Raw genomic sequence first — 16,239 nt, forward strand, 5'->3', positions numbered from 1 at the left:
CTCTGTCCCCTTTCCAACTTGACAATATCTTTCCTGCAACATGGTGCCCAGAACTGAACACAATCCGTACTCACAAGTGTCTATAATGGGCCTGCCCCACTTAGGCGACTTTTTGGCGACTGCAGGAGACTATGCGGTCGCCACATGTTCACGGGTGGTTGCCAGGAAGTCGCCTTCATGGTCGTGAGGAGTTCCCGCATTCTGGGAACTAGTCGCGGCCTCATTATGATTGCTGCGAATTTTTCAACTTTTGAAATATTATTGGCGACTAGAATGAAGCCGCCATGGAGAGTAGTGAGAATTCTCGTGCCGTAGGTGCAGTGGTAGTGGGTTGCCAGGAGGTTGGCGTAGATTCTCGTAGGTTGTAGCCGGTGCTGACCGGAGAATTTTATTGGCACATTGGGAAAAAACCGTAAGCAGTAGTTTTCAGAACCAAGGATAACCGACCGGTATTGTTAATGTCCGCCGAGCTTCACAGCCGTGTATCTCTGGCTTCTTAAACGTTGTCTCCACTCCTTCCCCCACCCCCCCCCCCCCCCCCCACATTTAAAGGACTTACGTGACCCTTCCCATACACTGTGCTTTCACCGTCTTAATTACAGCGCCAACCTTCCTGTTCATCACGGTGTGTGTCTGTATCACATTGGCTTTGCACCGTGTGAATTTCACTCAGACAGCGCTCCCCCCGCTTGCCCTGTCCCCTGCCTGCATAACGGGCTGGTGAAGGAAGCGATGTGTCGCCGGCAGTCGCCGGGAAAATCGCCTCAGTGGGACAGGCCCGTAAGAATGAAGGATCAAATTGAAATGACGTTCTTATATGATTATGACTGGGTCAAACATACAAAGCTACCACCAGTGCACTATATTTTAATTGCTAAGATACAGGGGTAGAGAGTGACTGATTTCCATGATTAGTGCTTTGTTTTTGTTGCCTGGAGACAGAATAGAAAGCCTGTGTTCTCATACAAACTCTAACCAACCATCTGTCTAGCAAGAATTTGAAAGGAAGAATTGCATTCAATTTATTCATAACATTGTCACTCCAATCAATGATTTAAGTTAGGTATTTTAGCCCATTCATTACAATTTTAAAAGCTAATATGAATTCTTTGTTTGGATGGGCATATTTTGTTATTACTGAGTGCATTTCAGATTTCACGGTGCAAATTAATAATGGAAATGGATCCCATGCTTTCAAAGCCAAGAGACATAAACAGAAGCAGCTGCCAGAGCTGCTGTCTCACGGTGCCACAGACCTGTGTTCAAACCTGACCTTGGGTGCTGTCTGTGTGGAGTTTGCATACTCTCCCTATTAACACGTGGATTTCTTCCGGGTGCTCCGGTTTCCTCCCAAATCCTGAGGATTTTGCGGGTTTGTAGGTTAACTGGCCTCTGGAAATGTCCCCTACTGTGTAGGGAGTGGATGAGAAAGTGGGATAACATAGAACTAGTGGAATGGGTGATCGATGGTGGGCTTGGACTCGGTGGGCAAAGAGCTTATTTTCATATGAGGATATTGCAAGGACTCGGTTATAGGGAGAGGTCGGGCAGACGAGTATTTTATTCTTTGGACCGCTGAGGTGCAATCTTATAGAGGTATATAAAATCGTGAAGGGAATAGTTTGGGTGAATACACAGTCTTTTACCCAGAGTATGGGACTCAAGAACCGGAGATCACTAGTTCAATTTTATCGCATAAGACATGGGATTACAGAACTAATGTGAACAAAGGATCAATGGTCAGCATGGACTCAGTGGGCCTTAGGGCTGTTTCCATGCAGTATCTGTAAACTAAACGACATTAAATTAAATGCAACACTGGGGGATATTTCATCCACTTCAATAACCACAATTGTCTACAACAAATCTTCTTTGCCTCAAGTTACAAGTTGCATTGATTCAATTTGATTGCTCGAGTGAAACGTTTTCAACAAAACACACGGTGCTGGTGGAACTCAGGGAGTCAGGCTGCATCTGTAGAGGGAAATGGACAGACAGGATATTCTCGTGTCTCTACTGAAACCATTTTGATGGCTGCAAAATGTATAACTACTATTCAAATAGACAGAAATAAGATCACCTTGCCTCAGTTGCAGTGGATAAAAATACAGATTCCAAATGACTACTTTCATGAATAAATAAATTACATAGTTGAGAAAAGACAACAGGATTTCTAAATAAAGATCTGAAATCACCATTTGCAGTGCCTTCTCTTAAGGGATAGTGCAGCTGCATGATTGCAAGACATATCCAACTTGGGTATTGTTTTAGTTCTTTTTTTGAATATAATTATTAAATAACATTAATATAAGATGTTATCCAGAGTAGGGAAATCAGTTGTGACAACGCCACTATGGTTTTATGGCTGTGGCCAAGTGTATACCTTTTAAACCTTAGACTTTAGAGATGCAGCATGGAAACAGGCCCTTCGGCCCACCGAGTCCACGCTGACCAGCGATCATCGCATACACTAGCACTATCTTACACACTAGAGATAATTTTCACCACTTACCGAAGCCAATAAACCTAAAAACTTGTACATCTTGAGTGTGGAAGGAAACCAGGGCACCTGGAGAAAACTCACATGGTCACAGGGAGAACGTGCAAACCCCATACAGAAAGCACTCATAGTCAGGATCATGCGCAGCAACTCTGCCGCTGATCCACTATATCGCCCTTTTAGCTCTCATTTTTTTAAAGCATTGTTCACTATTGTGAAATGCTTGCCAAACTTAGTTCTATTTGTTGGATGCCATGCATGCCAGGAACAGCAATGCAAAGTTTTACACGTCCATGCCAGCTCGTCCTTGTGTTCCCTCTGAAGGACGCTGTTGGAGTCATCTCAGTTGTGGAGAGTGATGGATGTTCATTGGGCTGTGGCCGGACTAAATTCTTTTAGAGTAAGAACCCCTACTGTCAGAGAGACGAAAGTCTAATCACTTAAATCTGGGCTAGAACACCACTTTGATTCCAAAGGCCATTAACTTGTTCGATGTCACCCCTGAGTATACTCGGGTCAGAGTATCCAAGTGAAAAAGAACAGGTTAAAATGACCCCAGACCATTAAAAAGTGATTTCAAAAAAACTACAAGCTGACTGAGGTTTAGATTAGTCAAAGAGTCATACAGCTCGGAAACAGGCCCTTCAGCCCAACTTGGCCATGCTGACCAAGATGCCCCATCAATGCTAACCCCACCAGCCCACATTTTGCTCATATCTGTGTAAACCTTTTCTATCCATGCACCTGCCCAAATGTCTTTTAAATGCTGTTGTAGTATCTGCCTCTAATACCTCTTCCGGCAGCTCGTTCCATATATCCACCTGTGTGAAAAAGCTGCCCCTCAATTTCCTATTAAATCCTTTCCCTCTCACCTACAACCTATGTCTTCTAGTTCTTGATTTCTCCTACTCTGGGTAAAAGACTGTGTGCATTTACCCTGTCTATTCCACTCATGTGCTGCTGCAAGTAAGAATTTCATTGTTCTGTTTGCGACATGTGACAATAAAATACTCTTGACTCTTGAGAACATCGGTAAGATCTTCGATGTCAGCGATGATAGATACTTCAGACTTCACCAGTAGATGGCACTAATGGGTCTCTGCAAGTTCAATGAGCAAACCACCCATTCATTATCAAATCATCATCTTCCCAAAGCCATATCTGGATAATGAAACAGAGATGCTAATTATCTACCATGGTGACAGTTAAAATTCGCTTCCGCATTGCTCCTTTTCAAAGTAAGTCATTTTTCAAAGCAATTTTATTTTAATTTATCCCACTTTCATTTCTGTTAGTAAAAAATAATATATTCAAATGTATATGCAGATACGAGTACGGTGTGCAGACAGATAAAAGTTAGAACTTAGAACAGCACAGCATGGCAACAGGTCATTTGGCCCACAATGTCTGCGCCAAACATGATACCAAAACCAATTCTTATCTGCCTGCACACAATCCATAACCCTTCATACTCTGCATATCCATGTGCCTATCTAAGAGTCACTTCTATGCCACTATCGTATCTACCTCAATCATCCCCCCGGCAGCGCTTTCCAGGCACTCACCACTCAATGAGCAAGAAAATCAGCCCTGCACATCTCTTTTAAACATTGCCCCTCTCACCTTAAAGACATGTCCTGCAACGTTCGATTTTTCCATCCTGAGAAAAAGGTTCTGACTGTCTATCCTATCTATACCTCTCATTGGTTTGATCTTGGCAACATGTTTGGCACAGACATTGTGGGCCAAGGAACCTGTTCCTGCGTTGTTCTGCTCAGTTTTTATTTGCCAAGAGTCTTTAGACTTTATTTTGGACTTTAGAGATACTGCGTGGAAACGGGCCCTTCGGCCCGCTGTGCCCATGCCGACCATCGTTCACCCTGTACACTAGCTCTATCCTACATACTAGGGACAATTTACAATATACAGAAGCCAATTAACCTTCAAACCTGTACGTCTTAGGAGTGTGGGAGGAAACCGGAGCATGAGGAGAAAACACACACCGTCACAGGGAGAAGATACAAATTCTGTACAGACAGCACCCGTGGTCAGGATCAAACCTGCACTGCAAGGCAGCAATGCTACCGCTCCACCAATGTGCCGCCCCAAGAGCTTGCAATATACTCCGTTTGTTAGAAAGCTGTTTAACTTAGTCTAGTGTTCTGGTTTGGCACATGTGCCACGGCAAATTATGCAGTGTCATCATCAGGATTATTTTCCCTGTACCACAGATTCAGTGCATCAGTGGATGGATTTCGGGCTAATCAGACTATGGATCCGATGAGCACACTACTGCCTACTACGGTTTGCAGAAGGGTCTACACACTACTACAGTCTGAAGAAGGGTCTCGACCCGAAATGTTGCCTATTTCCTTCACTCCATAGATGCTGCCTCACCTGCTGAGTTTCTCCAGCATTTTTGTCTACCTTCGATTATCCAGCATCTGCATTTCCTCCTTAAACATTTTGTCTACTCCACTGCGAAATCTCCTCAAGGTATCCCTACTTTGAAGTTCTCCTCCTCTCTCCGAAGACAGTTTACCAACCTCCTCAGTCACTGCCCCCCCTTCCCTCCAACTCTACGACCATATCCTAACCCTGACCCGGTACCACAGCCACGTTTGCTTTCTCGGGGTCTGAAGAAGGGTCTCAACCTGAAACATTACCTATTTCCTTCGCTCCATAGATGTTGCCTCACCCGCTGAGTTTCTCCAGCATTCTTGTCTACCTTCGATTTTCCAGCATCTGCAGTTCCCCCTATCAGTCTGAAGAAGGGTTTCGGCCCGAAACGTTGCCTATTTCCTTCGCTCCATAGATGCTGCTGCACCCGCCGAGTTTCTCCAGCATTTTTGTGTACCTTCCTTCTTAAACACTACTGCCTGATATCTTTACTGGTGAACCTTTCCTACCTTGACAATGAAGAGTCGTTTAAATATTTCTCTCGCTGTAGCTTGGACAATCAGCCAAAAAAACAAACAAATACAATGGTGATCAAGAGAGATATAATGCCTCAAGAAAACTCTGATGTTTATAAGACATAATAGGAGCAGAATTAGGACATTGGGCTCATCAAGTCTACTCTGCCATTCAATCATGGCTGATTCATCTTTCCCTCTCAACCCCAACCTCCTGCCTTCTCCTCGTAACCTTTTGACACCCTTACTAATCAAGAACCTATCGATCTCCACTTTCAAAATACCTGAAGACGGTCTCCACAGCCGCCTGTGGCAATGAATTCCACAGATTCACCACCCTCGGGCTAAAAAAATACCCTCCTCATCTCCATTCTAAAGGTACATCCTTCTATTCTGAGGCTGTGCCCTCTGGTCCTAGACTCTCCTCATAGTGGAAACATCCTCTCCACATCCACTCTATTCTGACCTCTCATTATTCGGTAAGTTTCAATGAGGCTCTCCTTCATTCTTCCAAACTCCAGAGTACAGGCCCAGAGCCTTTAATCGCTTGAGCTTGTTTGATTAGCTTGAGACATATTTTTAATCTGTTCAGCAAGAATGCTCATTTATTTTAAAGAAAGGGTTTGCGTAGGAGCCCCCCTCACCTGTATCCACCTATCCCTTGCCTACATTGTCCCGCCCTCATATCTCCTCCAGCTTTCTCCCCCCTACTACAATCAGTCTGAAGAAGGGTCCAGAGCTGAAACGTTGTCCTCCAGCGATGCTGACACAAGGAATTGCAGATGCTGCTTTATCCAAAAAGACACAAAGTGCTGGAGTATCTTCGCAGGTCAGACTGAAGAAAGGCACCGACCTATAACATCACCTATCCATGTTCTCCAGAGATGCTGCCTGACCCGCTGAGTTATTCCAGTGCTTTCTATCTTGTGTCTTTTTGTTTTTGTAAACCAGCATCTGCAGTTGCTTCTGTCTACTCTTCATTTAGCACCCTGTTTCTTGATGTGCATTTCCTCAATAATTAGCAGGTCATATATACACACCCTTATTTTTAGATTACTAGAATAAATTCACACCTTGCAGAATGTTAGATTGCCCTATACCCATTCACAATGATAACCACCGTGAATGGGTATGGGGCAATCTAACATTGTGCAAGGTGTGAATACGTTGGGACATTAACCAGTTAATCTACATGCAAAATCTTATAAACAGGACAGATGACCGAATACAAAGCAAGTTTACTCTTTAGACTTTAAAGATACAGCATGGAAACAGGACCTTCAGCCCAATGAGTCCGCGCCGACCAGCGTTCGTTCACCCCGTACACTAGCACTGTCCTGTACACCAGGGACAATGAACAATTTTTACCAAAGCCAATTAATCTGCAAACCTGTGCAGGAAGGAACTGTACCTATACGTCTTTGGATTGTGGGAGGAAACCGGAGCAGCCGGAGAAAACCCACGTGGTCATAGGGAGAACATGCAAACTCCGTACAGGAACTAACCCAGGTCTCTGGCATTGTGAGGTAGCGACTCTACTGCTGCACCACTGTGTCATCTCTGTGCCACTGTGCCTAGTCGTATTGGGGAGCATCAAACATTGGTCTGAACACAACGTAAACTTTGAACTGTGCTGCAAGGTTTTTTATATGCACTTGAGAGGAGCAATTCTTTTAAAGACAAAATCTCAGACCACTCTACCAACTGAGCCAAGGAGAAATGTGGCAAATAGTTTTAATCACCAGCACAGACACTCCCACAATGGAGTGGGAAATGGGGAGAAGAAAGAGCTGATTGAAATGTAGATATCAGGGCACAACAAGGGGATATCAGCTGCAGTTCAACAGCAGTGCTGATGTGTGGTTCCATGGTTGGAGCACTCCACACACCCCTGCAACACACATAATGATTCCTGACCACAATATTTGCATCACTCAGTCAGCCCTGAAGACAGATTTGGTGAAGGGAGCTCGACAACCGTTTAAAACTTGTTTGTTTGTTCAGCGGGATATAGATCAGTAGCGGAAATGGGCGGAGAAATGGCAGATGGAGTTTAATCCGAGCGAGTGTGAGCTGTTGCCCTTTGGGAGGTCAACTGTAGTTCTGTGTAGCATTGATCTTTTTGACAGCTTTCTTGAGCCTTAGGATCGCCACTGGTATAAAGAAGTGGAGCAGCAAATTAGATCCATGCTCCCCAATTGCCTCAAACGTAGTTTAGTTTACTTGAGAGATATAGCATGGAAACAGGTCCTTCCACCCACCGAGTCCACGCCGACCATTAATCACCGTTCACACTAGTTCTAAGTTATTCCACTTTTGCATCCATTCCATACACACCTGCGGAAATTTACAGAGGCCAATTAACCTACAAACCTGTGGAATGTGGGAGGAAACTGGAGTGCCCGTAGGGAATCCACAAGATCATAGGGAGAATGTGCAAACTCCACATAGACAGCACCCAAGGTCAGGATCGAACCCGGGTCTCTGGTGCTGTGAGGCAGCCACTCTATCAACTGCACCACTGTGCCGCCCTGCTGCCAATTCACTTCAGAACCTTTGTCCCGGGGTGGAAATGTCAAAGACTAGAGGGTACAGCTTTAAGTTGAGAGGGGCAAAGTTTAAAGTGTGGGGCAAGTATGTTTTACACAGAGAGTGGTGAGTGCCTGGAACATGCTGCCAGGGATGGTGGTGGGGGCAGATATGATAGCAGCATTGAAGAGGCTTTTAGATTGGCACATAGATAGGCAAACAATGGAGGGAAATGAATGATGTGGAGGCAGAGGAGACTCAGTTACCTTGGCATTATAATCAGACATTGTGGGCTGAAGGGCCTGTTCCTGTGCTGTATTGTTCAATGTTCTATGTTCTGAAAGCTCTTTGCCCCCTCCCCGTACTACAACCAATGGATCTTTTCATTTTTTTTTATTCTTACACTGTTTTTATCAATTCTTAGTAATTCCTTACGGACATAAGGATCAGAGAATCAGAATATTTATTTTAATGTTGAAGATTTATTTTGTATCACATTTGTATAAAGGGAAAAGATAGGTTTAGAGGGCTATGGGCCAAGCATGGGCAGGTGTAGAAGGGGCATGTTGGTCGGCATGGGTAAGTTGTGTCGAAGAGCCTGGTTCCATGCTGTAAGACGCTATTAACATGACTCTATCTATCACCTCAGGAAAAATTAATGTAGAATGTGAACAAAACTTTCTCGTTCATCAATGGACAATCCATTTATCGTTGGGTAGATGCTCTCATCTTTTCTATCACAGGTCAAATTTAGATCTTTGTATGTAAAAGAAAGAATTTAACAAACTTACCTGCACTGAGGCTCTATAAGGCACTGGTCAGACCACATTTGGAGTATAGTGAGCAGTTTTGGGCCCCATATCTAAGGACGGATGCGCGGGCGTGGAGAGGGTCCAGAGGAGGTTTACGAGAATAATCCCAGGAATGAGTGGGTTAACATATGATGAGCATTTGACGACACTGGGCCTGCACTCGCTGAGTAGACGGTTGAGGGGGGACATCAGTGAAACTTACCAATAGTGAATTGCCTGGATAGTGTGGATGAGGAGAGTGTGTTTCCACTCGGGGGAGAGTCTAAGACCAGAGGTCTTAGAGTAAAAGGATATATAATTAGAAACAAGATGAGAAATTTCTTTAGTCAGAGGTTGGTGATTCTTTGGAATTAATTGCCACAGGAGGCTGTGGAGGCCAATGGATATTTTTAAAGCAGAGATTAACAGATTCTTGATTAGTAAGGGAGTCAGGGATTATGAGGAGAGGGCAGGAGAATGGGTGAGAGAGAAAGATAGATTTGCCATGATTGAATGGCGTAGACAAAATGGACCAAATAGCCTAATTCTGCTCCTATATTTTAGGAATTTATGAACATTCCAAAAAGCAGTTTACATGTAGACACTCACCTTCACACTTTAGTCCTTGGCGCACTAATCCCCATAACATTTCTCCGCAGTAGTCACAGAACGTTGGAGCTTTGTAGGAGTGCACATAAAGGGTATGTGGTCGGATCTGGAAATCCTCAACGGTAGCTAGTGCTGGTAAAAAGTAAAAGAAAATTAATCCTCGTGGAAAATGCCCTTTACGACAAAAAATCCATTTGAACTTAATTTGCACTCAAGAGAGGTAGTTTTGTTAAAATAAATTAATAACATCTGGTCTTGTACCTGTTTGTAATCTAGTCTATTCCCCACATCATATCAGGTCAGTTCTAAATGTTCTAATTTACCTATGACATAGGAGACCATTCAGCCCATTGAATCTATCCCATCAACTCCACTCCCCCAACTTATTTTCCTGTCTGAAGAAGGTTTCATACCCGAAACGTCACCTACTGCTTTTCTCCAGAGATGCTGCCTGTCCTGTTAAGTTCCACCAGCATTTTGTGTTATTTTCCTGTAACCTGTTCTCTCTCATATGCCTATCAATTCCCAAAATTCTCTGGTCATCCACCTATTATTAAGAGCAATTTTATAGTGGGTTTAGGGTTAGGGTTAGGTTTATTATTGTCCCAGGTACTGAAGTACATTGAATATTTTGCATTGTTATTCAAACAGATCAAATAATATTATACATAAACACGATCAAGTCAAGCACAAATGCAATAGACAGAGCAAAGGGGAAGGTACTGAGTGCAGATTATATTTCTCAGCATGTGTAGGAAGGAACTGCAGATGCTGGTTTATACCAAAGATAGACACAAAACGCTGAAGTGGGTCAGGCGGCATCTCTGGAGAAAAGGAATAAGTGATATTTCGGGTCGGAACCCTTCCCTTTTCTCCAGAGATGCTGCCTGACCCAGTGAGTTACCCCAATATTTTGTGTCTATCTATATTTCTGAGCATTGCAGCTCATCAATTTCATAGACAATGTCCAATGTCTGCAATCAGGTAGAGGTGAATTGGACAGTACCCTAGATTATGGAAGGACCATTCAAACAGTGAAAGGCTTGCATAGAGTGAATGTGGAGAGATGTTTCCACTAGTCGGAGAGTCTAAGACCAGAGGCCATAGCCTCAGAATAAAAGGATGTACCTTGAGGAAGAAGAGGTGGACTTTCTTTATTCAGAAGGTGGTGAATCTATGGAATTCATTACCACAGATGGCTGTGGAGGCTGACAATGGATATTTTTAAGGCGGAGATTGACAGATTCTTGATTAGTACGGGTGTCAGGGGTTAAGAGGAGAAGGCAGGAGAATAGAGTTGAAAGGGACAGATAGATCAGCCATGGTTCAATGGCAGGATAGACTTGATGAGCCGATTGGCCTAATTCTGCTGCTAGAACTTCTAAAACCGTGTCTCAGGGTGAAAACGTAAAAGACTTGAGGACATAGCTTTAAGGTGAGAGGAGTTTAAAGGAGATTTGGCCTAATTATGCTCAGAGAACTTATGAAGCCTGATAATGAAAGCTGTTCACGTGTCTAGTGGTGCATATTTTCAAGCTTCTCTATTTTCAGCTTGACGGCAGCAGGAAGAAGGAGGAGACCAAGGTGGGACAAGTCTTTGATAACCAGTGAACTTAAAAGTACATCAATGGGACATGGGAGGAAACCAGAGCATTGGGGTAAAACCAACATGGCCACAGGGAGACCCACGCACACAGTCCCCAAGGTCAGGATCATTGTGGCAGCAGTATTAACTGCTACACCATTGTGCCACCCCTTCAACGTGGTGGGAGCCATGAAGTGAACAATTACCTTCATACCAAAGATCTTTTCAAATAGATGTAATAGTGAAGGATATCATTATCAAGTGACATTTCTCAACTGCAGTATGCTTCACCAACCACTGAGGAACAAGATATAATAGGAGGAACAAGACACAAAGTGCTGGAGTAACTCAGCGGGTCAGGCAGCATCTCTGGAGAACATGGATAACGTTTGGAGAGCATGTGACGTTTCGGGTCGGAACCCTTTTTCTGACTGATTTGTGTTGGGGTGGATACCAAGGGCTCGTTTTTACGTTGTGTCTCTAAAACAAAGAGAAGGGCTTCACATGAAACCAGCCCCGTCTGCGGATAGAGTGATCGATCTAACGATTTTTATTCCGTTACTCCTGGACTCAGCAACACCCTTCTCCTTGCCTCACACCTGCCAATCTCAAATAATCCAGCCCTTACCCCTGGCCCGATGACAGATTCACTCTTCCAGAAACGACTTCAAGGCTCAGTTTAAAAACAAATCAGTGGCATCGGTACAAGTAACATAAACAGAACACTGTGTTCCATTTGAACACAACCTTGAATGAGGGCACAGGAGACTGCTAATTAAATTAATTATGCCACAAAGCAGACAACTGATTGTTTTTCCCTTAATCTGCAGCTCAAGGAGAAAGGGAATCCGACAGTGACTGTGGAGCTCAGATGTACACGGGGAAATGCAATTTACAAATCAGCTGTAATGCAGTGAGTATGCGTCTCACTTCAAAGTAGAATGGTTATATTGGTGCAATGGTACCTTATTTGTCACATGTACCAAGGTACACTGAAATTCATTTTTGTATACAGTTCAGTACAAGCGTCACTACACTTAAGCACTTAGATACATCTTAGATAAGTGTCTCAGATACAGTACAAGTGTATAGCAGTAGTACTCTGAGACAGTATTCAGAGTCGCCAGTTTTGGCACCAATTTCAAGTCTCAGTTTGTAAGTGTACCATAAAGACTATGTGGAAGTTTACACATATCATGTAGTGTTTATGTATTAATTGTATGTTTATAGTGGTATCTATAAGCACATACATAGTGTATTTTAAACATAAGAGTTCATATTTCTCCCTTGAGCTTTGAAAGATTGGTCACATTTACAGAATAAAGGGTGCCTGTGTTCTACCAAAGAGGAAGTATTACGTGTTCCAGTGGGATTGAAGATGGATAAAACTGTAGGGCCTGTCTAGGTATGGAGAGAATGTTTCCACTAGTGGGAGAATCTAGGACCTGAGGGAACAGTCTCAGAATAAAAGGCATACCTTTTGGAGATGAGAAAGATTTTTTTTAGCCAGAGGGTGGCGAATCTGTGGCATTCATTGCCACAGACTGCTGTGGAGGCTAAGTCATTGCATATTTTTAAAATGGAGATTGATAGTTTTTTGATTAGTAAAGGTGTCAAAGGTCATGGGGAGAAGACAGGAGAATGGGGTTGAGAGCGAAAGATAGATCAGCCATGATCGAATGGCAGAGCAGAATCGACGGGCCGAATGGCCTAATTCTGCTCCAATGTCTTATGGTCTGCTTTGAAAGGAAATGCTAGAACTCTGGCAGAAATGTTCCAATCTTCTCTGGCCACAGAAGAGGAGACAGATAACATAGCACAAAGAAGGTACAGCACAGAAGTTGTGTTGAGTTGAGTTTGAATTTCGTTTCATGTCACGAGTACCAAGGTACAGTGAAAAGTTTTTGCTGCATGCTAACGAGTCAGTGGAAAGACAATACATGATTACAATCATGTATTCCCGCCAGACCGCGCGTTTCCATTCATTCAATCGAGCCATCCACAGTGTACAGATACATGATAAAGGGAATAACGTCAATAACGTTTAGTGTGTAGCGGGGACTCGCAGGAGTCCAGCCAAAAACTAGTTGGACATGAGTTGTGTGCACTAGACGTGTTTATTCTCTCCAATACAGCTCCCTATTCCCCTCATGTCACGGGCGTTGCCCGGCCTTAAATACCAACTCAGGTACCGACCCCGTGACTAGCATCCCACACCACGACGCCGCCCTCTAGAGCCGATGATTCGTTGTGCCCGTGGGTTGCCACCAGGTGCCGCCACATGACCCCTCACCCCCCCCCAGAACCAGAGGCACCGAACCGGACAGGACGCCGAACGGGGCGGCCTGAACTCGTAGATACAATCCCGCGCCCCGGGGGCTTGCTTGGTTCGAAAGAATCTCCGGGAGCCCGGGACGGCGGACGCCCGCGACGGGGCGGTTGAGCCACACGGACTGGCTCGCTCATGTAAAAGTGGGCCGGTTTCAAATGAGCCACAGGCACAGTTTCACGCCGGCCTCCCATGTCCAAATCGAATGTAGTAGGCCCGTGCCACAGCACGCGAAAGGGACCTTCATACGGGCGCTGCAAGGGGGACCTGTGAGAGTCATGGCGAAGAAAAATGTACGGGAAGCCCATCAGCCGCAGTGGCACATGGGAAGGGGCCACTCCATGACACAACATTGGGATGGGAGACAGGGTGCCAACCCTCTCCCGCAAGCGAATCAGCATCGATGACTGGGGTTCCTGGGACCAATCAGCAGCAGGGACAAACTCCCCGGGGACGGTGAGTGGAGCACCATATACCAATTCTGCGGAGGACGATGACAGATCCTCCTTGGGGGCCTTCCGAATCCCCAACAGGACCCATGGCAACTCGTCCATCCACCCAGGGCCTGTGAGACGAGCCTTCAGGGCGGCCTTAAGACAGCGGTGGAACTGCTCCACCAACCCATATGACTGGGGATGGTACGCTGTCGAGTGATGGAGCTGCGTCCCCAACAGGCGGGCCATGGCGGACCACTGTTCAGACGTGAACTGGGTGCCCCGGACGGACGTGATGTGAAGTGGAACCCCAAAGCGGGCAATCCCAGTTGCAACGAGGGCACGAGCACACGATTGAGTTGAAATGTCTGTGAGCAGGATGGCCTCCGGCCACCGCGTAAAACAGTCCACCACCGTAAGCAGTTGTGAAACACCCTGGGACGGAGGCAGTGGCTCCACGATGTCCACGTGTACGTGATCGAACCGCCGGCGTGGCACTGCAAAGTCTTGAATGGGTGCCCAGACGTGTCATTGCACCTTTGATGTCTGGCACGGGATGCAGCAAGCGACCTGCTTCCGAAGTCCGTGCCACATAAACCTTGTGGCCACCATAGCGACCGTGGACCGGATGGAAGGGTGGGCCAGCCCATGGATCACCTCTAAGACGCGACGGCGCCAGGCCGCCGGAACGATAGGCCTCGGCTGACCCATGGATACGTCACAGAGGATGGAACCCAAGGGACCCAACGGTTCGCACGTTCTCAAGCACCAAGCCATAGATCGTGGTGCGGTACGCCGGCATCTCATCGCTCGCCAGATGGGCCGCCACCAAGGCGCAGTAATCTATTCCTGAAGCCAGGTTAAGCATGGTTGCAATCGCCGGATGGGACAAACTATCCGCTACGAGGTTGCATTTCCCGGCGATGTGTCGGACGTCCTTTGTATACTCCTAAATAGCGCTGCTGACGGGCGAACCAAGGATCCAAAACCTTCGTGAAGTCTTGTGAAGGGCTTGTGGTCCGTGAAGACTATGAAGGAACGACCCTCAAGGAAGTACCGGAAGAGCCGCACTGCGGGATGTAAGGCGATCAACTCCCGGTTGAACGCTCCGATGACAGCTAAAGAAGGCGAGAGGCCGCCAATGGTCGTTAGCCAACTGGTCCAAAACGCTGCTGGTCCGAGGCATTCACGGTAAGGGCTGTGGCGGCATCGGCTGACGGATGCACGAGCATAGTCGCCCGAGCCAAGGCCTCCTTCACCTTCAAATGTTTCAATTTTTAACTTCAGCAGTACATTTTACTCGTGGAAAACTTTAAATATGTTTGAATTTTTTCAAGAGATGACAAGTTTCACGGGTACCTGCCGTTATCGCCACGAGTCGCTAAGTTGCGTCCACGAGTTCCGACGTTCCCGCTACGTTAATTGTACGTGATTACCACAAGTTAAATTTGTTTTAAACTCGGGGTACCTCGTGGGTCAACTCGCACTGTGAGACAGGGGTTTCAGTATTTATAACACACGTCAGGAGGGTGACATCACAAACACAGAGACTTCAGTGACGTTTCTGAAGCTAGTTTCTATCTCAACACCAGAAGTATGAATTGGAGACACAAGGAACTGCAGATGCTGGAATCTTGAGCAAAACACAAAGTGCTGGAGGAACTCAGCAGGCTAGGCAGCATCCGTGGAAGGATGGACAGGTGATGTTTTGGGTCGGGACCTTTCTTTAGTTTGATCTAGTAGGCGGGAGAAAGCCTGGAAAGTCATGGGTGGAGAACCAAGCAAATGCAGATGCTGCTTTACAAAACAAAGAGACAGAGTGCTGGAGTAACTCAGCGGGTAAGGCAGCATCCTTGAAGTGGCCCAGTTCAAAATGTCTCCAATTCATGTTCTCCAAGGATGCTGCCTGACCACGTGATAGGCCGGATACAGGTGTTGGACCTTTCTACAGTCCTGATCCAAAACATTGCCTGTCCAATTCCTCCACAGATGCTGCCTGAATTGTTGAGTTCCTCCAGCACTTTGTGTTTTAGACTAGATCTATGAACCACTTTTTGGGTACATCTCCCACCTCTCTTGGTATTCTCTATTTAAAATTAATTCATTGGTGAACAAGCCTGACACATAAAGGATAAACAGCTCAAATTCCTTGTGCTCAGCCTTTACACTCTATAAACTTTTCCCACAGATAGTTCCACCTCTATCTTCTCATAGGATCGCTAAATTACATTCTCATTTATATTCCCTTTCTACAGACAGATGCTGACTAATAAAACACTAATTTCTTGAAATGTGATCTTCATGCAGAAGGCTTTTATCCACTACAGCTGAAAACCAACAAACAGCTGAGCCAAACTCACTGGGGATATTGCATGTTTGACTATTGGTTATGGGCGTGAGTCAATATCAGATGCGAGAGTTGAAATCATCCCCATTGGGAAAACAAGGGAAAACTATATCCGGCTCCCATTCCCTGATCAATAGTCAATGAGGCCTGCCACACATCAGCTGACAACAACCAGACTCGGCTATGGAGAGGAAAGGCTT

General features: G+C 45.5%; 1 protein-coding gene across 3 annotated transcripts in view; it reads right to left on the bottom strand.

The window, feature by feature from the left end:
• The window catches only part of prkd3 (protein kinase D3), a 281,534-nt gene that overhangs the window by 101,086 nt on the left and 164,209 nt on the right, over positions 1-16,239 (bottom strand). For all 3 annotated transcript variants that reach the window (XM_033025439.1, XM_033025437.1, XM_033025438.1), the window contains exon 4: positions 9,345-9,476. In XM_033025439.1, the coding sequence (XP_032881330.1) occupies positions 9,345-9,476 (132 nt within the window). The remainder of the gene's footprint in view (positions 1-9,344; positions 9,477-16,239) is intronic.

This window comes from Amblyraja radiata, chromosome 8 (genome assembly GCF_010909765.2).
Source record: "Amblyraja radiata isolate CabotCenter1 chromosome 8, sAmbRad1.1.pri, whole genome shotgun sequence".
Lineage (NCBI taxonomy): Eukaryota > Metazoa > Chordata > Chondrichthyes > Rajiformes > Rajidae > Amblyraja > Amblyraja radiata.